Here is a 25,215-nt window from a genome sequence, read left to right as displayed (position 1 = left end):
ATGTGGTGGAGGAAGGGGAACCACAGTTGGAATGCTGGGGGCTATGAGAATCAGCCTGGTTCTGTCCATGTTGATTTTCTCCAGAACGCTAGGTATAAGCACAATAGGGGGAAATGCATACAGGAGAGAACCCCCCAATCGAGGAGAAAGGCATCCCCTAGAGATCCCCGACCAATGCCTGCAATAATATCAGCATTTCACATTCTCGAAGAGGTCTACTGGGGGAAACACCAATGACAGAAGATATGTTGAAGTATGTCAGTGCGGATTTCCCACTCGCGGTCAGGTGCATTGTTGGCGCCAGGCAAGTAGGATGCTATTAAAGTGATCTTGTTGTGAATACACCAATTCCAGAGTCAGACTGCCTCTGTACAGAGGGATCGAGACCATGCACCGCCTTGGCGATTTATGTAATACATTGTGGTGATATTGTCAGTAAGTATTCTGATAGTTGCCCCACGGATGTAGTCCTGGAAGTGTTTGCAGGTGTTCAAGACTGCCCTGAGCTCAAGAAAGTTTATGTGGAGGGCTGTCTCTCTTGATGACCACCGGCCCTGCACAGACATGCTATTCATATGGGCACCCCTGCCAATGAGGGAGGCTTCTGGGGTAATCTTGGCCAAAGGCTGAGGCCAGTGGAATGGAACGCCTGACAAGAGGTTGCGCAGATTGGTCCACCATTTGAGGGACGTGCGAACATTGGGCAGGGGATACGTGGTGTATTGTAGGGGTATACACTGATGCCATCCAGTGCTGAAGGTAGTGGAAGTGTAGTCTTGCGTGATGGACTATGTAAGCTGTTGCAGCCATATGGCCCATTAATTGTAGGAAAATGAGTATTGAGACAGTAGGCCTGGTGAGCAGCCCAGAAAGTAAATCTTGGATGGACTGGAACCTTTGGATGGGCAAGTAGGCTCGTGCTGTAGTAGAGTTGAGTCGAGCACCTATGAAGTCCTAAGTTTGAGAGGGTTCAATCGTGGACTTCTGTTCGTTGATAATTAGGCGAAGAGAATCGAAAGTCTGTCTGGCTATTGCTATCATATGCTGTGTCTCCACCGAGGAGTGGCAGTCGTCGAGGTAAGGGAAAGTTATAAAGCCCCTTTGATGCAGATGAGCTGCCACTACCACAGGGGTTTTTGAGAATACCCTTGAAGCGGATGAAAGGCCAAAGGGAAGCACCCGGTACTGGAAATGTTCCCCACCTACTGTAAAACGAAGAAATCACCTGTGTGCTGGATGGTGATGGTATCCTGAAGGTCAAGGGCCACAAACCAATCCCCATTGTCTAAGATTGGTATTATGGACACAAGGGTTACCATTTTGAACTGTTGTTTTTGGAGACGACTGAGTTTTCGAAGATCAAGTATGGGTCTCCAGCCTCCTATTTTCTTCTACATAAGGAAACAGTGAGAATAGAATCCTTTTTCCCTGAACTCATCTGGTACCTTCTCTATGGCTCCAATGGAGGGGAGGGGAGAAACGATGGACCTCTTGTTTCAACAAGTTCTCGTGAGAAGGGTCCCTGAAGAGGGATGGAGTGGGTGGGGTAGTTGGAGGTAGAGAAAAGAAGGGGATGGTGAAACCGGATGACACAATCTCCAAAACACAATGGTCAGATGTAATGTTGGCCCACTGACAATAAAATGGCCTCAGGTGGTGGTGAAACAGAGGTGAGGCGTGATGTTCCGGGTTGACAACGGGAAGTGTTTGAAAGCCCCCAACCAAGAAGTCAAATCTGCTGCTTGTTGGCTGGTTGATTAGGGGTGCGGTTGGTCTGATTGCGCCTTCTTTGAGGCTGCTGCCTTGATCATGACTGGTCGAAACCATATTGCTGTTGCCTATTATACGGGTAATCGTGGCACCTTTGGTAAGGTACATAACATTTGCAGCGGTATGGAGTCATGTACATACCAAGAGTCCGGAAGTTGGTACATGAATCTTTGTTGGAATGGAGGACCTCATCTATTTTCTCAGCAAAGAGTTTTTGTTTGTCAAAGGGGTGGTCCTCGACCTTGCTCTGTAACTCTCTTGGAACTCTCACGGTTTGCAACCATGAAGACCTCATCACAATAGCAGTAGCCATGAAACAGGCAGCTGTGTCTGCAACATCCAGAGTGATCTGGAGACCTGTCCTGGCAGAGGTATAGCCTTCCTGGACAATGGATTTTAGGATGTGTCTCTTGGAATCTGGGAGATACTCCATCAATGTTGTAAGTTTTATATAATTGTCAAACTCATGATTCGACAAGAGCACGGCAGTGTTGGCAATGAGAAGTAGTAGTGTAGCCGAGGAGTACACCTTCCTGCCAAAGAGGTCCATTCTTTTGCTGTCCTTCTCCGTTGCAGCATTCCTGTACTGAGGGGCCTTAGACCTGTGCTGTGTGGCGTCTTGCTGCGAGCAAATTTGGCTGGGGATGGTTGAATAAAAATTCCATCACCTTTGATGGCACAAAGTATTTCTTACCCACCCTTTTATTTGTTGGCGGAGCAGAGGCAGGGATCTGCCAAATCTCTGCAGCCTCCATGATTGCCTTGTCTATCAGGAGTGCTATTTTGGCCTGGTGCGGGGGATGGAGATTTTTAAGAAGACGGTACTGCTTATCCTGCACCTCCACCAATTGGACCTCCTGGCTCAACATGACTCTCTTAAACAAGTCTTGGAACTGCTTAAGATCATCGGGGGGTGATATATCACCTGGGATTACAGCCTCGTCAGGAGAGGATGATGATTGGTCAGTAGGCAAAGTGTCAGGTTGTTGCTCTTCAGCCTCTGATAATCGCCCTTCCTTTGGTTCTGAGTGATGTGCTTGAGGTGGTGGGCTTTGCGGTGGTGATGGCAGGGGGTGTTGCTCCTGTGGCATTATGGAGGCAGGTGGGTATAACAACCTAGAACAACACAGGGACCATCTCTTCAAATGTGACTGATGGTGATGATGATAGGACGAGTAGTAAGGTATGTGGTCGCGATGGTAGTTGTGGCAACGATACAATCATCCAGGCAAGGAACTCCTAAAAGAAAAAGCACTCCTGTGCTCCCCCCCCTCAAAACCCCGCCCCCCCACCGCGCCGCATGTGGGAACAGCGCAGGTGAGTGAGGAAAGATTCCAGAGCCTCTCGATGAGGGGGGTGGAGAGAGAGAAAGGTGCCTGACATGGTATCGAGAGTCTCTCCGCAGTGCCACAGGTTATGGGGATGGAGACCTGCGATGTGGTGAGTATGAAAGTTCCTCCCGTTCCATATGGGGAATGTGCAGCACTGGCAATCTTGGTGCCACTGGTGAAGGTGCTGATGCCGGAAAGAATGTCAGGGAGACAGAAATAGGGCTAGGAATCTGACGCATGTTGGTCTTCGCAGATGCTTTCCTCGGTGCCAAGAAAGCGTCAGGCCTTTCTGGTGCCAGATTGGATTTTGGCATGGATTCTGTAGCAGCCAGTGCCGGCAGTGCCACTGGAGTCGGCATCAATAACGGTGCCAGTGCTTTAGACGATGAATCAACAGGGCTGATGTTGATCTCAGTGTCATCGGTACCTGCAAAGTCAGCATTGAAACTGGTGCCTTTTTAGGTCTTGTGTCTGGAACCGCCTTTGCATACGAAGAGGCGGTACCAGATATTCCGGGTTTGTCGCCCATTCTCACCCTGCTCCATGGGGCCAGCAGCAGAGAACATGCCGGTGCCGCCCATGTCTTTTTTGTTGGAGTTGCCCCTGGAGAGGACGCCCTCCATTTCTGTATCGCAGTGGGTGATAGAAAAAAAACTGCCCCCCCGGTAAAAAAGTTTGGCCAGGCCGCTCTTGCTATAGTAGGCTGCAGTACTCCTCGGGAGAAACTGGCCGCACCGTTCCTGCATACCATTGCCTTTAGAAAAAGGGAAGGTGTGAAAAGGGGAAAATAGCCTCAGACTCTCCCACCCGTCACCTTGGCGTGAGAACTGCGGGGCTTACCTGGTCACATGAAACCTGTACAGTTTCAGCCCAACCCCTGGAACACAGACCCCCACTTGGTGACCATTGGGCCATTTTTGGTAATTTGCAAGCACGGGAAAGCGATGTGCAGATTTGGGGATAAATACCCATCGCACAGTTCGCTCGAGGACATCTTCGCAACACACGGACCACTGTGCGTGTGCCTTCCCGTATACGCCAAAGTGCTGCCGGCCTGATCAACCGACCAGCCACCTCTCCCGACTCTCGGGAGTAACCAAGGCCTTCGCAACCGAACCGATATCTTTGAAATGTTCCGTGTGCTGTGTAAGTTGGTATGTATGATTTGATTTTCTTCGTTGTATAAGCTTAGTGTTGTAGTTGTTTTGGGTAGTACGTAGAGTTTGTAGTTATTACTGTTATTTAATTAGTGTAGCTGGATATTTTTAGAAAAGAGACTATTCCCCTTGCCATCCCCATATTTCGACATGTTTAACTAGAAATTGTAGAATATAATAAATACTGTAAATTCATTATTAACACAGTCTATTAAAAATCTTAGAATAAATACTATAGATTCATCACTGTCATAAATATCTTTTATTTGCTAAAACGGTCCACCTGGTTCTGTCCTTCCCCCCTTGGGTATGCATCATCGGACCTGTGGTTCTCGCGACAATGGGGTCTGGAATAGCTCTGGACGAGGAGTCTGATGACTGGAGCTCCTTGTCAAATAGGATCATTCAAAGGCACATTTCCCTCTCCCACCAGGCTCTCACTGTTCACTTTGAGCAATGGGCGCATTTCTGAAGCATTTCTGAGCCTTGCCCAAACAGTGGATACAAGACGAATGGCCATCTGAGGCTGGCATGGGCTTGTGACAAACGTTGCATTTTTTAAAGCCCAGAGAACCTAGCATCGTCTGTTTGGAGATTTTCTGTCTTTTTTTTTTTTTTCCCCCAGCAGCCTAAAGGCCAGTGAAACGAAGAAAAAAGGGTTTTTTTTGTTTTGTTTAACTAAAAAACTCGAAACTGTAACTATTGACTATAAACTGGTAACATTAACAAAAACTACTAACTAGTAACTATGTTTGCTTCTCTAACTAGAAGAAGTTGCTTCAGGGGATAGCCGAGTTAGTCTGTACAGGATAAACTTAAAACAACAACAAATAGTCTAGTAACACTTTAAAGACTAACAAAACATGTAGATGGTATCACGAGCTTTCGTGGGCACAGCCCACTTCTTCTCATGAAGAGAGGGAGAGTTCCATCTGCGACCAAGGGCAGTTGAGAGGAACTGGCAGGAGCTGGACCACGCGCATGAGGCAAAGGGCACAAATGCTGCGAGAGCGCATGCGCAGTACGGCTGACTACGACTATTAAACGTCTCCGACCTGTGGCACCAGGATGGGCCTGACACCTACTGTGGAGTACCATGGGGACATCACACAAAGAAGAAAGAAGGGTTTCCCCCAGGGCATGGCCCCGGGCTGTTGCCCAAAGAATCCGAGACCATTGCTGAACATGTCTGAACCTGGAGGGCTTACCTGGACCCCAAGTCACAGAGATAGTAGCCCTGGAGCAATTTGTACTGTAACAATATGGTTTTTCTGTAACCATGTTGGAAGGCCTGTAGCCATGCTGGTAGACCTGAACCAAAGCCTTCTTCTGCAGCCAGGCTACGTCTAGACGGCACGCCTTTTTCGACAGAGGCTTTGTGGATAGATACTGTCGACAAAGCCTTTGTCGAAAAAGAGCGTCTAGACTACAACCAGTTCTGTCAAAAAAGCAAGTCACTTTTTCAAAAGAGAGTGTAGACTCTCTCTTTCGAAAAAGCACAGTTTGCATGCAATAGCGCCTTTTTTCGAAAGAGTACTTTAAAAAAAGGCATTATTCCTCATAAAACGAGTTTTACCGCTGTCAACAAAACTGCCGCGTTCTGTCGACTTACTGTCGACAGAACGCGGCGGTAGTGTAGACGCAGGTATAGTTTTGTCGACAAAAGACCACTTTTGTAGACAAAACCCTGTAGTCTAGACACACCCTCCAACAGAAGAGCAGCAGCCATTAGCTGTAATATCTGCAGTCACATACTCGCATTCCATCTAAATTGCATTAAAGTAGTGTTACACAAGGCTGTGAGACGGGGCCTGTCCTAACAGTCCCCACTGTCACCAGATAAAGAAACAGATCTCAAGATGGGTAAAGAAAACTTAGTTAACACCATTCTGTCTGGCAAGAAACTGCTTATCAATAGTTGAGGTTGTGGAATCCGCACTCTATGATTACTGTCATCACTTTCCTATTGTTTGTCTGTGTGATCTCTGTCTGGTTTCTGTCTGCTGTATAATTAATTTTGCTAGGTGCAAATTATCCAAGGCGGTGGGGTATGATTGGTTAGGTAATTCTGCTACAGTATGTTGTGATTGGTTAGTAAAATTATACTAAAATAATTGGCTATGGTATAGCTAAGCAGGACTCAGGTTTCACTATATATACTGGGGTCCAAGGAGGAGACCAGCAAGAAGAGCAACAGGGAAACAAGAACAGGAAGGAACACCAAGAAGAAGGGGGAAGACCTGGAAGAACTACTCACCTCCAAGACACAGCCTGAGACCAGAGCTGCCAGGATTCTCCTGCATGACCGTGATGTGCAGCAGCTATGATCCATAGAGACTGACCTTGCTTGGCCAACAGGGGAAGTCTACCTGCCTGTATCAGCATTGGTGAGCATGACACTGTGTGCTTAGCATGTGTATCCTGCTTGTTTGGGAATTGTCAATCAATAGAGGATAAGAATATTACTGTGTAGGGCTCTTTCAGTGGTAAAGATCCTGCAAACTCACAGGAAATTCCGCTTTGAGCCCTAGGAATTGAGTAAGGGTGGGTGTGTAAATTAACAGGCTTGCACCTTGAGCCCTAGGAACTGGGTGAAGGTGTGTATCTCTAAAATGTGGAAGGGATAGAGAAATTTGTGTGGGTAACAGTACAGGTACTACCTCCAGGAGCCACGGAGTGGGTCCAAAGACATTGGCCAACCACACTGACGGCAGCAGCACGGCTGATGGAGGATTAGCTCGCAGGGGAAGAATATAGAACCTCTACTCAGTGGTCAGAGAGCCCCAGGAGACTAAAGGGACTAGGGTGAAGGAAAACCCAGAGGACAGAACCGTTAAGGCCCCTGCACACCAATTACAGTCAGCAGGACGAAACTTACAGGGCAGACCATCAACAAGCAGAGACCCATGACACCACAAGGATGAAAAACCTTCACAAGGGGAAAAAGGGCCACACAAGGATGAGTTACTGTCCACCAGTGCCCGAGATTGTTATTGGGAGAGTAGTCAAGGAGGACACTTCCGAAAGGACTGTCCGTACATGGACTGCAACTACAGGCAGGTCTGGGTGGCCAGCCATCAGGCAAAGGAACCCTAACCTGGCAATCCCTGTAGTAGTAGTAGGTATGAAGACCACCACTCTGGTGGACTCTGGCTGCAGCCAGACCTTTATAAGAGAAGGCTTGGTATGGGACCTCCAGCTAGCTGAGGAGATACTCAACCTCCAGTGCACCCACAGAGATGTGCGTCCTTACCCTACCGCCCAGGTAAACTTCGAAATTTGGGGCCAAAGAGAGCTCCTCCAGGTTGGGGTGGCCTCCCACTGACATACCCAGTGGTGTTAGGACAAGACTGGCCACAGTTTCAAGAGGTCATGAGGGACTGATTATTGCCCCACGAGGAAGCAACAACCTAGGACGCCAGGAGGGAGGACGCTAGGGTTTCCCATGGAGACTAGGGATGTTAAATATCGGTTAACTGAATAGTTGATTAACCTCATGAATTCTTATTGGTTACTCGATGAGTCTATAGTCCCCGAGGGTGGAGCCGGCAGCCAGTGTGCTCCAGCCCCACTCCCGAGGGGCCCCCTGCCATTTGGTGATACAGGGTGCCAGGTGGGAGCTGATCTGCAAAGGGAGCCAGTTTAAAAACCACCTCCCCTCATGGACCGGCTGATACAGAGGCCCAGCAGTTCTGGATGGTAGCAGCCCCTGCTCGGTGGTGAGGAGGGGGGACTGAGCTCCCAGACGCAGCACGAGCCAGAACTGCTTGCCCTCCTGGCTCCTAATACACTTTAAATGCAGAGCCGCAGCAGGTAGGTCCCAGACCCAGCGTGACCCAGGACTGAGCCAGGCTGCTGGCCAGCCTGCTAAAAAAGTTACTGGCGGGTGCTTGGGGGTGGGGGGGATAAATGTGTGTAGTCTATAGTATTAACCTAGAAGCCTTTTTTCTTATCGGTTAATCAATCAGTTAATTGATTATATTATTACAGTGTTTCTCAACTAGTGGTACTTATAGCCTTAGGAGTACACAAAAGAAGTCTGGGGGGTACCTCGACATAAGTGAAATTTGGCAATAAACATCCGGGATTTTGCGCTGCAAAGGGGACGGCAGCACGTGCCTATCAAATTGAATGCTCAGAGCCACATGCCCCAGCGCCTGGCAGGAAAAGCACGTGGCTGCAGGGGCGGCTCCGGTGAGACCCAGGGCAGTTCCAAGTTGGGGGGTGGGTGTGAGTGGGGAGGAAAAAAAAAAATCACTTCCACGGCCACCTCTCCTAGTTCATTTCCTCCCCATTAGCCTTCCTGGGGTGCTCCAGCGGGGAGGGCGGCTGAACCTGGAGATGTGCATTACCCCCACCCCCGCCCGCAGCTCAGTAGAACGCATCCCATCGCCCCTTCTCCGTGGCACTGTGGAGAGGAGCTAAAAGGCGGTGAAACAGCACAATAAGCTTTTCTCCAACGCCCCTCCCCGCATCAGTGGTGTGAGGGGCAGTTGCCCCCAGGCGCCACGCTAGGGGGGCGCCAGGCTGGGGTGAGAGCGCACAGCTCCACGCAGCGAGCCCAATGCTGGCAGGCTGCTTGCTCCCTGCAGACAAGCCGCAGAGGCAGGGACAGGCAGCGGGAGCAGACACTTCAAAGGCAAGGTTACCATACATCCACTGCCTGGCTCTAGGGGAGGGGTGGGGCATTGGGTTAGACTGGAGGGGCTGGGCTGCTTGGCTCTGGGGGAGAGGAAGGGCAATGGGTTAGACTGGGGGGAGATGGGGTGCCTGGCTCTGTGGGAGGGGAGGGCATTGAATTAGAGCGGGGTGCTGGGGGTGGCTGGCTCTGGGGGAGGAGTGGGTGCATTGGGTTAGAGTGGGGGGGCTGGGAGTGCCTGGTTCTGGGGGTACTTATCTTTTTCTTGTTTTGAAAAAGGGGTACTTTATTAAAAAAAAGGGTTGAGAAACACTGCACTATTGCATCCCTAGTGGAGACAGACCCTCAAGAAGGTCCCTCTAATCACCCGGGACCCAAGATAGTCCCAAATCCTGGTAGAGACACCATAGAGGAGGACATCCAGGTAGAGATGGAGAGGGACACAGACTTCCTGAGAGAACAGAGGGAAGACCAAACCTTGATCCAGGTGTGGGAGCAGGCTAAGGCCCACGACCCAAGAGAAACAAAGGAGACAAGACACCCACAGGGGCTGCACTTTGAGATCCAGAAGAACCAACTGTAGCGGATGGTGGCTGACCCTCAGACATGTGAGGAGATATACCACTTACTAGTCCTTCGGAGGCTACACCAAAGCCTCCTTCACTTGGCACATGACACCCACTAGGCTGGACACCTAGGCAGGGAAAAGACCCTCAGTGAGGGGCATGCCAGTTCTTTTGGCCTGGTATACACCAGCAGGTTAGCGATTATTGTGCTTCATGCCCAGAAAGCCAGTGAGCTGGGCCTAAGGGCGTACCTAAGGCCTCCTCATACCCCTGCTGTTTATAGGTGTACCATTTGAGCACATGGAGATGGACCTGGTGGGACCCTTAGAAAAGAGCAAGTAAATCGAAAGAACTTGGCAATTTTTTTCCACCGCAGAAAACCTCATTTTACGAGGAAGAACGCCTTTTGTCGAAAGTGCTCTTTCGAAAAAAGGTGCTATGTAATGCAAAATGTGCTTTTTCGAAAGAGAGCATCCAGACTGCCTGGGTGCTCTCTTTCAAAAAAGCAGCTTGCTTTTTTGAAAGTACTGGTTGTAGTCTAGATGCTCTTTCGAAAGAGGCTTGCAGTCTAGATGTAGCCTATGAGAAGCAAACCACACAGCAAACCTGGCAAAGTGCCACTTCAGAAAGGAAAAGGTGACTTATCTTGGATACATAGCAGAAGGCGGGAAGTTACACCCGACGATTAGTAAAATACAAGCCTTTTCAGAGACACCAGCGCCCAAAACAAAAAGACAAGTGTGCCAGTTTTTAGGTCTAGCTGGCTATTACATACCAGAATTTGCGACAATCGTGGCACCACTTACAGATTTAACTAAGAACTTCCAACCTCGTCAGGTAAAATGGACAGAACAATGTGAAAGGACCTTCCAGGACCTGAAGAAGCACCTAGGACAATAGCAAGTCCTAGTACACCCTTATTGCTCAAAGGAGTTCGTACTCCAAACAGATGAGTCAGGAGCGGGGCTCAGAGCAGTCTTATCACAAGAGGTGGAAGGGGAAGAACGTCCAGTTTTATTTCTGAGCCAAAACCTTTTTCCTAGAGAAACCAGATATTTCACAATTGAGAAGGAGGCCTTCTCAGTAAAATGGGCTATTGACTTGCTAGGCATGACCATCCAGCTAGTGACAGATCATGCACCCCTCCAGTGGCTGAACTACATGAAGAAGGGTATGTCTACACTACCACCCTAGTTCGAACTAGGGTGGTAATGTAGGCAACCGGAGTTGCAAATGAAGTCTGGGATTTGAATTTCCCGGGCTTCATTTGCATAAAGCCGGGCGCCGCCATTTTTAAATGTCTGCTAGTGCGGACTCCGTGCCGTGTGTAGCCGCGCGGCACGGAGTCCACACTAGCGGACATTTAAAAATGGCGGCGCCCAGCTTTATGCAAATGAAGCCCGGAAAATTCAAATCCCAGGCTTCATTTGCAACTCTGGTTGCCTACATTACCCCACTAGTTCGAACTAGGGTGGTAGTGTAGACATACCCAAATAGACCAACCCCTGGATTACGCGCTGGTATCTCTCCCTAAAACCTTATGATTCCCATGTATTCCACCAACCGGGTAATCCACGCCAATGCGGATTTCTTTTCCAGGTTGAAGGAAGTCGACAGGGAGGGAGAACGCCTGCCGGACTCCCTCTTAAGGGGGAGGGTGCATGACGGGGTGTGCATACACCACACTGGAGCAGGGGGAGAGAAAACCCTGTGGGTGGAGGAAGCCCTGCCCCTTCAACCACACTGGGCATGCTCCAAGTGCTGGAGCAGCATAATAGGCAGGAGAGCAGCTCAGTCTGGGCTGGCCAGTGAAGGAGAAAGACCTCCAACCAGAGTTCCTGAGCTGCAGCAGCCAGCAAGAACCGGCGTCCCAGGAGATGGCCGCTACGCAACCACCACAGAGTCCAGGGAGAAGCTGCTGCCAGGAAACCAGGAGAACCAGCCGTGGCGTGGGATGTCAACCAGAATCGATAGGAAGTGATCCAGAGAGGGTGCAGGAGAGGCTTCTCCCACCCAGGTATGCTTGGTGTGTTTTGAACAGATTCCCTGCCAAGGGAGCGGTAGACCGTTCTGCCACTCACAGGGCTCTCGGTTAGGATCTGGTGGAGCAGGGTAAGCCCGGGTCCCCCTATCCCGGCGTTTGCCCCAACCCTACTGATTCTGGCCACTAGGCCCTACTGCCCTACAAGGAGGACTACTTACTGACTCTGGCTATATGGCTGTACTGCCCTGAGTTGAGGGCCACCTACTGACTCTGGCCATTAGGCCATGCTGCCCTGAGACCAGGGCTGTTTACTGACTCTGGCCACTAGGCTTTACTGCCCTGGAGCGAGGGCTGGCCACAATGGACCCTAACTGGTAGACTGTACTGTCCTGAGAAAAGGGACTATACTACTGACCTCTGACACTAAGCTCAACTACCCTAGACCATAAGGGGATATTTACAGACTATAGAGATGGTTGACAACCCTGCGGACAACCAGGTGGCGTCCACGCTCCTGAATATCTTTACCTCTGTGATGGGGTGTGCATATGCTGCCACACGCCCTTATCGACTAATCGGGTAGTTGATGGAAATTCCATTGACTATTCAATTAGTTAATCTAAATTTTACATCCCTAGCATAAATACAATGATATGGACTGTTGGCACAAAAGCGCAAACAGTGTCTGCGTTCAATGGTTCATACTGCCAGTACAAATATGTGCACCTTGTTTTTTCATGCCAGGATCTGTACCATGAGAAAACACACACATATGCTTGTAGTTGAGGGCAGGAGCCCATGAAGTCATGTGCACGATGTCACAACTGTGATAGGATGAACTAATAGGAAACATACATGCTTCAGGTGCATCTGTTCAGGTCTCAATGTGGGCGCCATAGTGCCAGGATGCAAACACACATAGGCCCTTGCGTTTGTCTGTCAAAGTGTACGTAACATGAGGAGACACGTAACACATTCCTATGTCTTGTGAAATCTACAGTGGCACGTCCCCTGTCTCAGACCTGCCAGGCATGGTGTGTACTGCTGGGACACTCACATGTGCCTTCCATCTCATTTAGAAGGTCCGTACAACTAGGCTACACCGGAACACCCTAGTGTCTCACTGATCGGGTCAGTACACGCCTAACAAACACGCACAAACTCAGATCTCAATGCAAAGGTCCATGCTACTTTGAAGGGTGCACATTTGTATTAACAATGTTAAGTAGTGTGTAATTCACTAATCGAATAGTCAATGCATTTTTGCATTGACTATTTGATTAGTCGATAGGGCGGCTCTGCCCCTTTGAGATGCTGACATAGCATTTCAAAGGAGCAATGCCTCACGGAGCTCAGAATCAGCTGTGGACTCCAGCTGACCCCGGGCTCCATGCGGTGCTGCCCCTTTGGTCAGCTAGGGACTCCAGCTGACCCCAGGCTCTGTGTACGCTGCCCCTTAGAAAAGCAGCAGCGGTATTTCAAAGGGGCAGCGCCACACGGAGCCCGGGGCCAGCTGGGGACTCCCCAGCTGACCCTGAGCTCCACACAGTGCTGCCACTTGGAAGTACCCTCTTCTTTCCCCCCCTTGCTGCCTCTATCTGATCAAGGCAGCAAGAGATGGGAAGGAACTAGTCAACTATCTTGTCGACTATCCGATCAACATTTGCTTATTGGATAGCTGACTAGCCCTTAATACCCCTAATTTGTATCTGTCTGTGAGTCTGTCACGTATCACTGAAAGGGTTCTTTCAGTAAGGGCATAGGCGCACTCTCGAATCAAAATGTGAAGGACCATACCATCTGAACACCTACTCACCTTCTATCAGAGTGCAGTGGTCTGAACTGCCCAGACATTCACATGCTGCCCTCGTATCTCAATGCTCAGCGTAGACTAACAGGAAGCACACAGGCATCTCATGTCTCAGTGAGGGAATCAGACTGCCAGGAAACACAAGTAGCCTGTGTGCCTACCTATTAGTGTACACACCACTAGCAGGTGCATACACCCTCATACCTCACTACAATGGTGTATACAGCCAGGATACACCCATGACCAGGGCTTGACAAGCGGCAGTGAGCCCCGCTCACCAGCCATGCAGTTTGGAACGCTGCGCATGCGCAGACCGCGCTGCGGTGCAGTGTCAGCTTAAAATCTACTCGCCCCAGGCGAGTACATTGACTAATTTGTTGAGCCCTGCCCATGACCTCATGCCTCTGACCAAGGGTCCATATCACTGAAACACACACTAGGGATGTTAAATTTCGATTAATCAGCTAATCAAGTAGTCGATGGAATTTCCATCAACTACTCAATTAGTCACTAATGCGGGGCACTCACTGTCCCACTGAGCCTCTGCCTTTGAAGTGTGCAAGAGGCTCCCATGTCTTTTGCACATTTCAAAGGGAGAGGTATAGCAGTTGGTACCCTGCGAGAGCAGGGACTGCTTCGGTCCCCGCTGCTTCCCCCACTGCACCTCTGCCTCCCCTGCCTCCCTCTCCCCCATGGAGGTGGCACTGGCGGGGAACTGGCTTTTAAGCTGGCTCTCCCCAGCACTGGTTCCTGCTCCTCCCCACTTGGTGCCTCTGATGCAACTAGTTGAGTAGTGACTTGACTACCCGATAAGTCTAGGCTTGTAGTCAAGTCGACTAGTCACTTACATCCCTACAACACACATCTGCATGTCTCTGTGCGAGGTCTGTGGTGCCAGGACACACGTGCGTCTCACTGCAATGGTTCGTAAAGTCCCGGCCTGCATAGTAGGGATGTAAGAGTATAGTCAATTAACTGACAAGCAAAAGCTTATAGGCTAATGCTATAGACTACATGCATTTCCCCCTTGCTCCCACCAGTAAACTTTTTAGCAGGCCCTCCAGCAGCCCAGCTCATCCTGGCTTGCACTGGGTCCAGCACCTACCCCTCCTGCAGCTCTGCATTTAGAGTGTATTAGGAACCAGGCAGGCAGGCAGTCCGGCTTGTGCCAGGTCCGGGAGCCCAGACACCACCCACCCCAGATAGGGACTGCTGTCATCCTGCACTGCTGCCTCTGATATAGACACAGCAGCATGGGGTGGCAAGGGGCTCCTCAGGAGTGCACTCGTTGCCAATCCCACCGCAGGAACAATAGAACAGTCGACTAACCAATAAGAATTCATGAGGTTAATCGACTATTCAATTAACCGATATTTAACATCCCTAATGCACACACACTAGGGATGTAAAATCCCATTTAACTGGTTAAACATGGTTGACCAATAAAAGGGAGGGTGAGGAGGATGGAGTGTCCCCCCTCCCCTGCTGCAGGTAGGAGCTGATCTGACCAGGCTGGAGCAGCCCCTGTCCACATCTCACCCTGCAGGGCTCGAGCAGCCCTCTGCTCGCGGCAGGCAGGGAGCTACTCCAGGACCCACTGGTTAACTGGAACCAGTAAACATCACCCTTTAAAAGTGATGCTTACTGGTTAACCAGTTAATCTTTCGCATCCCTAACATACCCTCCTTTGTCAACCAAAGGTCCAAACTGCTGGAATACATACACAGGCCTTTGTGAATGGCCATCCTGCTAGGACAGACAACCACACCCTCGCATCTCATTTCAAAGGTCCATATGGGTTAGACACATGCATATCCTTGTGTCCCAGAACAATGGTCTATATCACAAGGACACACACCTCTCATCTCTGTGCATGAAGTTCCATGCTGCCGGGACACACCTCACTTCTGAGTGTGAGATTCCATACCACCAGGAAATACACAAAGCTTATTTCAAAAGCCTGTGCTACACACATGCAATCTCCTGTCTCTGTACAAAAGTCAGTGCAATCTGAACACTAACACACCCTTGTGTTATAATGCAGGGGTCTGTGTCAATGTTTCCTTTATTTTTTTCCATCCATGGGCGAAATAAATTTTGTTATGTGCAACACACACACACACACACACACCCCCTCTCTTCGGTACCACTGGGAAAAGACAGTTACCTCATAACTGTTGTTCTTTGAGATGTGTTGCTTATGTCCATTCCATTTAGGTGTGTGCACACCGCGTGCATGATTCCTGGAAGCTTTTTCCCCTTAGCAGTACCCGTTGGGCCAGCAGGGGAGCCCCCTAGAGTGGCACCTGTATGGCTGCACATTTAGGGTATGTCTACACTTCATTCCTTTCTCTCTCTCTCTCTCTCTCTCTCTCTCTCTCTCTCTCTCTCTCTCTCAATGCAAATGCAAACACCCGAAATTGCAAATGAAGCGGGGATTTAAATATCTTGTGATTCATTTGCATAATCATGTTATGGCGCTATTTTGAAATAGCACTATTTCGAAACAGCACCACTATACGATTATGCAAATGAATCACAAGATATTTAAATCCCCGCTTCATTTGCAATTTCGGGTGTCTGCATTTGCATTCCTCAAGAGAGAGAGGAATGAAGTGTAGACATACCCATGTACTCCTGCTGGACCCCAACCCCTTCAGTTCCTCCTTGCCGGAGATTCCACTGACATAAGCAACACATCTCAAAGAACAACAGTTACGAGGTAAGTAACCGTCTTTTCTTCTTCAAGTGCTCGCTTATGTCCATTCCACTTAGGTGATTCCCAAGCATCCCCACGGAGGCGGGGTCAGAATCTTACCCTGAAACGGACTGCAGCACTGCCCTACCAACCGCCTCATCCTGTCTAGCTTGTTGCGTGATTGCATAGTGGGTAGTGAAAGTATGGACCAATGACCGAGTGGCCACCCTGAAGATGTCTAGGACTGGCACCTGCACCAAGAACGCTGTGGAGGAGGCCAGGACTCTGGTGAAGTGGGCCATGATAGGCGGCACCAGTTTCCTCTTCAGGTCATAGCATGTCCTGATACATGGCATAATCCACGAGGACAGGCACTGAGCTGACAGTGGACAACCCTTCATCCTGTCTGCTTTAGATACAAAGAGCTGAGTAGATTTACGAAATTGTCTCGTCCTTTCTAAATAAAAGGCAAGGGCCCTCCTCATGTCTAGCATGTGCAATGCTTGTTCCCTCCTGTCTTCATGTGGTTTCGGGTAGAAAACTGGCAGGAAAATTTCCTGGGACATATGAAACAGGGACACTACTTTAGGCAGAAAAACGGGGTGTGGATGTAGGGTCACCTTGTCCTTCAAGAACACCGTATAAGGCGGCTCAGAAGAGAAGGCTCGCAACTCCCCTTTGACAGGCAGCTTGTACCACTGCCGAGCCAGGCGACGGATGGGCAAACAGGTGTTTGTGGCCTGCTTGCAGCACATAGTACTGTCTCTCAACCCCCTTCTGAGTTGGTGGTATGGAGGCTGGGGGTCTGCCAGAGGCTCTTGGTGATCTTAGCCACAGTCTTATTCAAAGGGAGGGCTATCTTTGCTGGGGCATCTGCCATGATTATGTCCACCACTGGGTCCACCTCCTTTCACCTCCTCAGCCTGAACCCCCAAGTTTTGGGCCAGCCTTTTAAAGAGGTCCTGGTGTGCCCACATGTCCATGGTTGGCATAACTGGGGACGGATCTGCTAGGGCTTCATCTGGCAATGAAGAAGAAGAGTCCCTCAGCGAAGATGGCCCTTCTGGTGGTACATCCACTCCAGGTTGCAGAGGCTGCACTAGGGCCTGATCCAACACGGTCGGTGGCTGATGAGAGCTCACCAAGGCCCCCATCGACCCGGGAGGACTGGCTCTGCTCTCTGATCCTGGATCCCTCATGAGCGGGGTAGCAGAGGGGACCCGAGTAAGATGAGGCCAACCCTGACCCCAACCTTTCTGTGCCCTGGCCCTGGTGGTATGCCCATGGGGTCCAGAACAGCCACTGAGGAGGTGGTTGCCACTGGAGCGGCCATGACATACACCACTGATGGGCTGGACCTCTTTGACTGGTGCCGCGAGTCGGATCGGTGCCAAGATCTGGATCAGTACTGGGACCTCGACCTATGCATGGACCCTGACCTCCACAACCTGCCTGAGCGCCATGACGAGGCTCTGGATAGTGATTCCGCCTCTGACTCAGATGAGTAGTCTGATGCAGACCATGGCGGTACTGTGACTGATGCCTGGCTCCTCCCCTGGCTGTGCTGGGCCATGGCCAACGGCTTGTCTCGGTGCTGAGTTGGCGGTGCCAGTGGGGGGATGACCTCGGACTCCGGTGCCGGGGGGCACAGTGCCGGTGCCACCTGCTGGATGGTGTACCTAACCTGCATCAGGTCCTGCACTACAAAGGTCAGTGCCAGTAGTGTAGTCGGTGCCGGGCCTGCATCTCTCCCTAGTGCCTGGATGGGCGGTGCCAAAGGTGGTACCAGGGTCACCGTGATTCCCTGCCTTTCCCCACCTGTGCCGGCCCTGGTGACACCGTGAGCTCAATCAGCTCCTGGGCTGCCAGAAACGTCTCTGGAGTCAGCGGCTGCGGGCCCTCCTCCATGGACAGGACCTGAGTTTCCGGGCTACTCACCCGCAGGGAGCTTGGGCCATGCCAGTGACACTCGTGAGCTGGGGCATCAGGGCATCCTTCTTTCAGGCATGCTTCCTGGCTCCTTCTGGAGGGTGACCTCCCTCTCTGTGCTTTCTTGTGCGCACGTGGCACCGGGGACTGGGAGTGGTGCCTCGGTGCCCACCGATGCTCCGGCGCTGCAGAGCGTTTCTCTGAGTGCCTGACTTCCCGCACCGACCCCAGTGTGCGCCTCACCGACGGGTGCCTGGGGTTGCAATGCCAATTCCATCAAGAGAAGCTTGAGTCTTGTTCTCTTTTGGTTCACAACTTGAATGATTTGCAAATGTTACAAGAGTCTGTGAGGTGTCCTTCTCTCAAGCACTTCAGATGCTCCTTATGGGGGTCCCCACAGGGCATAGGTTTCCAGCAATGCCAACAAGGTTTGAAGCCCTGGGGCCCCCGGCATACCCCCCCTAAGGAGGAGGGGGCAAGAGAACTCTTTCCTAACTATTTACAACAGATAACTCAGAACAATGAATAACTATTTACACTAGATAAGGTTAGATAGACTACTAAGGGCAGGCTTGCTATGCAAGACAAGCATTCCAGCCACTGTCAGGGGCGGTAAGAAAGAATTGAGGGAGTTGGGGGCCAGCAGGGGTATATATGCACGGCCATATCATCCCCATTCTAGGGGGTTCCCTCACTGACCCAACAGGTACTGCTAAGGGCAAAAAGCTTCCAGGAATTGTGCACACGGCACGCACACACCTAAGTGGAATGGACATAAGCAAGCACTCAAAGAAATAAACATACACCCTCACATCCCAGTGGTGCATACCAACAGCACACACATGCCCTGATGCGAAAGCAAGGGCTACTGCATTGGCAGGACGCACACATACTGTGTGTCTTAGTGCAAGCATCCATACCATAGGGATAAGCACACACTCACATGTCTAAGCGTGAGCATCTGTATCCCCAAGACAAGCACATCCTTGTGTCTCAGTCCAAGGGTCTGCACCACTGAAGCAAACACAGGCGCACTTATCTCCGTGTAAGTATCCTTACCAACCAGATACAGGTGAGCCTTCATGTGTTAGTGCAAGGGTACGAACCAGGGAGACACAAATGCACCTTTGTGTCTAAGTGTGAGGGCCCATTCCACCAGGAAACACTCGCATCCCCTTGCATCTCATTTTAAGGGTCTGTACAATTACAACACACATGCTTTTCCTCGTGTCTGAGCTGGAGGGTCTTTACAGACAGGAGAACACACCTACACCCTCCTTTCTTCTCAGTTCAGGGGTCAGCATGGCCAGGAAAGCAGTATGCGCCTTCCTATATTCATGTGATAGTCCATGCCACTGGGAAACACACAGACCCTTATGTGAGGGTCACTGCACACTCACATGCCCTCCTGTCTCTCTACAAGACTCTATACCTCCCAGACAGAATTCCCCATCTCACTGTGAGGATCCATGCTGTCAGAACAGATGACTACAACCCCTCAGGTCTCATTTCCAATGTGTGCAAGCCAGGGACATATACTGTGCCCTTGTGTCACACTGCGAGCATCCATGTTACCACAAAAAATCACACGTGTCCTGATGTCTCATTTCAAGGGTTGATACCATGCATGCCTCTGTATCAGTATGAGGGCTTACAATCGGAATGTTAAATAGCATTTAATAATCATGTAACTGCACCAATCTTAGCAGTTACACGATTATTCACTGGTCCCAGGGGTGGGGCCAGCAGCCCCCTGCCGCTCCACACTCCTGCCTCTGTATCAGAGGCAGCAGCACAGGGCAGCAGCAGCCTCGGTCCACAGTGGGCCCAAGCTCCCCACAGACAGCCCGCCTGCTTCTGTGGAAGGCAGCAAAGGGGGTGATCAGGCATCTCCATACCGAATCCCACCTCACACACATTCTATGCTGCTGCCTCTGCTAGGGTATGTCTACACTACCACCCTAGTTCGAACTAGGGTGGTTAATGTAGGCAACCAGAGTTGCAAATGAAGCCCGGGATTTAAATTTCCCGGGCTTCATTTGCATATTGCCGGGCGCCGCCATTTTTAAATGTCCGCTAGTTCGGACTCCGTGCCCCGCGGCTACACGCGGCACGAACTAGGTAGTTTGGACTAGGCTTCCTATTCCGAACTACCGGTACACCTCGTTCCACAAGGAGTAACGGGAGTTCAGAATAGGAGTTAAATCCCAGGCTTCATTTGCAACTCCAGTTGCCTACATTAACCACCCTAGTTCAAACTAGGGTGGTGGTGTAGACATACCCCTAGAGAGGCAGCAGCGTGGGGGGCAAGCATTTCTGTAGTATCTGGTGCTCGTGGGGAGCTGGCTTAAAAGCCAGTTCCCCATGAACCTCAGTTCCTCACTCTCCCCTCTTACTGCCTCTCTTTGGGTATGTCTACACTACAGCACTAATTTGAACTAACTTAATTTGAATTAGTTAATTCGAAATAAGCTAATTCAAATTAGTGCATCTAGACCTAAAAACTAATTCGAATTAGCATTTTGCTAATTCGAAATACCATGTCCACACTGAGTGGACCCTGAACCGAAGTTAAGGCTGGACGGAACCAGTGCCGGCAGGGCATCAGGTTAGGACTTAGAGTGTGGAGCTGCTGCCTCAGGCTAGCCGAGGGTTGTGCTTAAAGGGACCCGACCTCCACCCCGGACAGACAGTTCTCAGGGTTCCCCACTTGCTTGTCTAACTCGAAGAGGGACAGCAAAGCAGTCCTGTCTTGGAGTGCCCTGAGTGCACACACTCAGCACAATACAGCACTCGGCCATCAGCCCGGCTGCACTTGCTGCAGGCTGCCATCCGTGGGGTCCAGGAGGCCCTGCAGGAGAGCTTCCACCCCGAGGAGCCCACAGAGCCACCCCTGTCCTCCCCATCAGGGGCTCGTGCCCCATTCCTCCCTCACCTCCTTCCAATTACCCCTCCCTAGCCCCACTTCCTGATGTAAAAAATAAAGGACATGTGTTCAAAAATAGAAACTCTCTTTATTTAACAAAACTGGGGGGGGGGGGGGAGGATTAACCTCTGGGGAGACTGGGAAAAGGAGGTGGGAGGGGGGTGGGAGAGGGGAGGGGGAAACCTGGGAGGAGGGAGCTGGAAGGGGGAAGCCAGGGGAAGAAGGAGGAGGGGAAGTATAAATCTATGGTGCACCATATCTTTAGTACTGTGTACAGATGTGGTCTCCTCACCTCAAAAAAGATATTTTGGCCTTGGAAAGGATTCAGAAAAGGGCAACTAAAATGATTAGGGGTTTGGAACATGCCCCATATGAAGAGAGGCTAAAGAGACTGGCACTTTTCAGCTTAGAAAAGAGGAGACTGAGGGGAGATATGATAGAGGTATATAAAATCATGAGTGGTGTGGAGAGGGTGGATAAAGAAAAGTTCTTCATTAGTTCCCATAAAAGAAGGACTAGAGGACACCAAATGAAATTAATGGGCAGCAGGTTTAAAACTAATAAGCAAAAGTTCTTCTTCACACAGCACACAGTCAACCTGTGGAACTCCTTGCCACAGGAGGCTGTGAAGGCTAGAACTATAACAGAGTTTAAAGAGAAGTTAGATAAATTCATGGAGGTTGGGTCCATGGAGTGCTATTAGCCAGGGAGTAGGAATGGTGTCCCTGGCCTCTGTTTGTGGAAGGCTGGAGATGGATGGCACGAGACAAATCGCTTGGTCATTGTCTTCGGTTCATCCCCTCCGGGGCACCTGGTGTTGGCCGCTGTCGGCAGACAGGCTACTGGGCTAGATGGACCTTTGGTCTGACCCAGAATGGCCATTCTTATGTTCTTATGTACTAAGCTCAGGGTCGGGGATCTCACTGGACCAACTTGATTTTCATGCAAACCTGCTCCTGGCCTTTGGTGGCCAGGCTGGCAGCTATCCTGCTCTAGACGGTCACATTCCTGTGCCTAGTGCGGAGATCGTGGACGTTGGAGGCCTCCCCCCAAACCTCGATGAGGTCCATGATCTCCACACTAGACCAGGCAGGCGCCCATCTTTTACGGCCCCGGGGCAGGCACCTGGGAGCCGCCAGCCTGGTCCTGGGAAGAGGCGGAGGGCTGGGTGGCAGTGGGTGGCTGGCTCATGCCGTGCCAGGTGCAGGGTCTACTGGCTGGGTGCTGGCAGGCTTGCAACTGGCACAAGCATTGTAGACAGACCGTGCCCCTTTAAGGGCTCCGGAGCCGGGAGGGGGGCAGAAGAGTTTCCCTGGTTTGGCCCAGAGTGGCCACCAGGGCAACCTTGGAAGGGCTAGCCTCCAACTAGTTCTAATTAAGTGGCTACACAGCCCTTAATTCAGACTACTTAATTCGAACTAGGCGTTACTCCTTGTAGAATGAGGTTTACCTAGTTCGAATTAAGCTCTCCGCTAGTTCGATTTAAATTCGAACTAGTGGTTTGTATGTGTACCCCCTATTAAAGTTAATTCGAACTAACGGTTGTTAGTTCAAATTAACTTTGTAGTGTAGACATACCCATACAGGTTTATGAGTTAATTGTTTAAATGACTATACGCTAACATCCCTAATTCACAAAGTTTCAAGATACATCTGCACAGCAGCTGGGTAGTCAGACAGGTGCTAGCTTTGCTTGAACAAGCATCCTAAAAACAGCATAGCTTGAGACAGTAGCTTGGATTAGCTGTCCAGGGCAGGTTTCTACTCCGGCAGGTAGCCTCAGATGCTACCCATGCTACAGCCAGAGATGCTGCTTCGTTTAGCACATTTGCTCAAGCAAGTTAGCACATGTCTGTTCAATTAAGCTAGGAAGAATGCTCCAAACTGCAGCACAGACGTTCCCACAGTGGAGAGGACATACCCCTGAGACACACACGTGCACACCCTTCTGTCTTAATGCTAGCGTTCCTACTCCCAGACACACACACACACACACACGCTTTTCTTTCAAGGTCCATACAACCAGAATACACATGTACAAACTCGTGTCTCGGTGTGAGGGTCTATTCCACAGAATTGTATATACCCACATGCTCTCACTTTTCAGTGAAAGGTTCTGTAATGCAGGGACATAGCCTCACACTTGACACGTGTGTGTATGTTCTACTGAGATGCACATATTCATACCCTTGCATATAAAGGGTCCAGACTAACAAGGCACAGATGTGCACATCCCCATCTGAATGTGAGAGTCTGTAACGTGGCAAGATATACCCAATGTCCTCTCCCCCTCAACCTCCTTCCCTTATTTAGTCTTGGTTCTGGACTTCCAACACTCCAGTCATCTGAAGAAGTGGTCTGGGCCCACGAAAGCTCATGATATCTTCTACATGTTTTGTTAGTCTTTAAAGTGCTACCAGACTATTTATTTTTTTTAAGTTTTTCCTGTTACAGACTAACTCGGCTACCCCTCTGAAACAGTAGGGGCAGGGGCTGCTCCAGCCCTGCAGAGAACCCACTGTGGATAGGAGCTGTTCTCACCCAGAGCAGCTTCTGTCTGTGGGAAGTCCAGGCACCTGACAAGCAGGCTTTGTCCGCAGGGAACCCAAGCGCCCTACAAGCAAAGGACTAATCTTGCCGAGGTTGAGAACTGGTGGCAGCACCAGCCCTAGTGCAGGGGTGGGGGCTGATCTCCAGCCTGGATTCCACTTTTAGTCAGTTAACAGGTTAAACATTAGGAAAAGCTAAGATTCAGCTGACTGACTGATTAACCAGGTTTTTACATCCCTATTGTACACAAACCCACAGATGTCATTTCAAGTTCCATGCAGTCAGGACACACAGGTATGCCCTCATGTTTCACGGTCACGGGCTGTAGCACCATTACAAACATATGCACACCCATGTGTCTCAGCACGAGGGCTATACCGACATGGATACACAAAGGACGTCTCCCTACAAGGGTCTGTAGTGCCAGAACACACACACACACACACACACACACACCCTCATGTCTCACTACTAGGATTCATAGTGCCAGTCAACACATATGCCCTCGTGTCTCAGTGCAAGGGTCCGTATCACAAGGACACACGCACATGCTCTCATTTCAGTAGGCAGGCCTGTACTGCTGGGACAAACATATGTAGGCCCTTGTGTCATATTGCAAGGATCCATACCACTGGAACACACTTCAACTAATTTCAAGGGGCATGCCAATGGGACACAGACACAGAGACACCCTCTGTTTTAACTGCAAGGATCTGTAGTTCCAACAAACACATGGTCGTCTCTGTGTGAGGGTTCCTACCACCTGAAGACACATGTACATTCTCACATCAGTGATAGGACCCAGGCACACTTTTGCGTTTCCATTTTGAGAGTCTATACCCCTGGGACCCACACGCACACCGTTGTGTCTGAGTGCAAGGGTCTATTGCCTGGATGTTCAGACACCCTTGTGTATCAGTGCAAAACTCCATAGCTCCAGGAAACACACGCACACCCCTTGGGTCTGAGTGCAAGTGTTTGTACAGCTCAGACACACACACACACACACACACACACACACACACACACACCCACCCCTTCGTGTCTCAATGCGAAGATTGGTTTCTCTTATGTGCCACACACAGGCACCCTTGTGAATCATCGCTAGCTGCACACAAGCAATACTAAGCAAACACCAATTGAAAAGCAGAGGCCCAGATCCCAGGCTCAGAGATCCACCCCCACCTTCAAAATCCCCCCACAGCCACCACCATAGATACAACTGCTAACAATCAGAACATCACCCTGAGCCACCTACTGTTTGCCCCAGCCTCACATTCCAGAAAATCAAGTTTTATCCTTTTGGCTTTGGCACATGCTAGACTCTCTACCACCCTGCTGCACAGCACAGCGTCTGAGCAAAACATCTGGGACCATGGCAAAAACCACCGCGAGTCAAGAGATGATTCAAGCGAATGGGAGGGAGAAAGGGTGGGAAGAAAAATAACCGGAAGAGAGAAATGAAGGAAGGATGGAGATCAGAAGGGAGGAGCGGAAATTAAAACTTCTGTTCGTTTGGGGTGAAAATAACAAAGGTAAAGTGTCATACCTTGGCTGTTTAACGTCAGATGAGCAGGACCTTGAGGGGAGAGGAAAAAGATAAAAAGAAAGAAAGAAAAAAGACTAGTCATATAAACGCACAGAAAAAAGGAGGGTTTAATCTTTTTGCCACAATTTAAAAGCTGTTTTTAACTTGTGACAGACATCCAGGCCCCAGGGGGAGAGAAAAGGGTGGGGGGAGAGAGAGAAAAGGGGTTCGGATGCCGAAACGGAGTAAACAAAAAAAGAAAGGGAAGGAAAAAGAAAGAACTCAAAAGCCCGGACAGATCGAACTGAAATTGAAACAGGACAACAG

The 25,215-nt window shown here is 50.2% G+C and overlaps 1 protein-coding gene across 20 annotated transcripts in view; it reads right to left on the bottom strand.

Annotated features, from left to right (window-relative positions):
- The window catches only part of NRXN2 (neurexin 2), a 332,982-nt gene that overhangs the window by 280,996 nt on the left and 26,771 nt on the right, over positions 1 to 25,215 (bottom strand). For 4 of the 20 annotated variants that reach the window (XM_075939211.2, XM_075939215.2, XM_075939212.2 and 1 more), the window contains exon 3: positions 24,910 to 24,939. The exons of the other annotated variants lie outside the window; for them this stretch is intronic. In XM_075939211.2, coding sequence (XP_075795326.1) covers positions 24,910 to 24,939 — 30 coding nt within the window. The remainder of the gene's footprint in view (positions 1 to 24,909; positions 24,940 to 25,215) is intronic. 20 annotated transcript variants of the gene reach the window in all.

Source organism: Pelodiscus sinensis, chromosome 11 (assembly GCF_052426305.1).
Source record: "Pelodiscus sinensis isolate ZL-2025 chromosome 11, ASM5242630v1, whole genome shotgun sequence".
Taxonomy (NCBI): Eukaryota; Metazoa; Chordata; order Testudines; family Trionychidae; genus Pelodiscus; species Pelodiscus sinensis.
The sequence above is the reverse complement of the archived record's forward strand: the minus strand, read 5'-3'. Positions and strand labels throughout refer to the sequence as shown.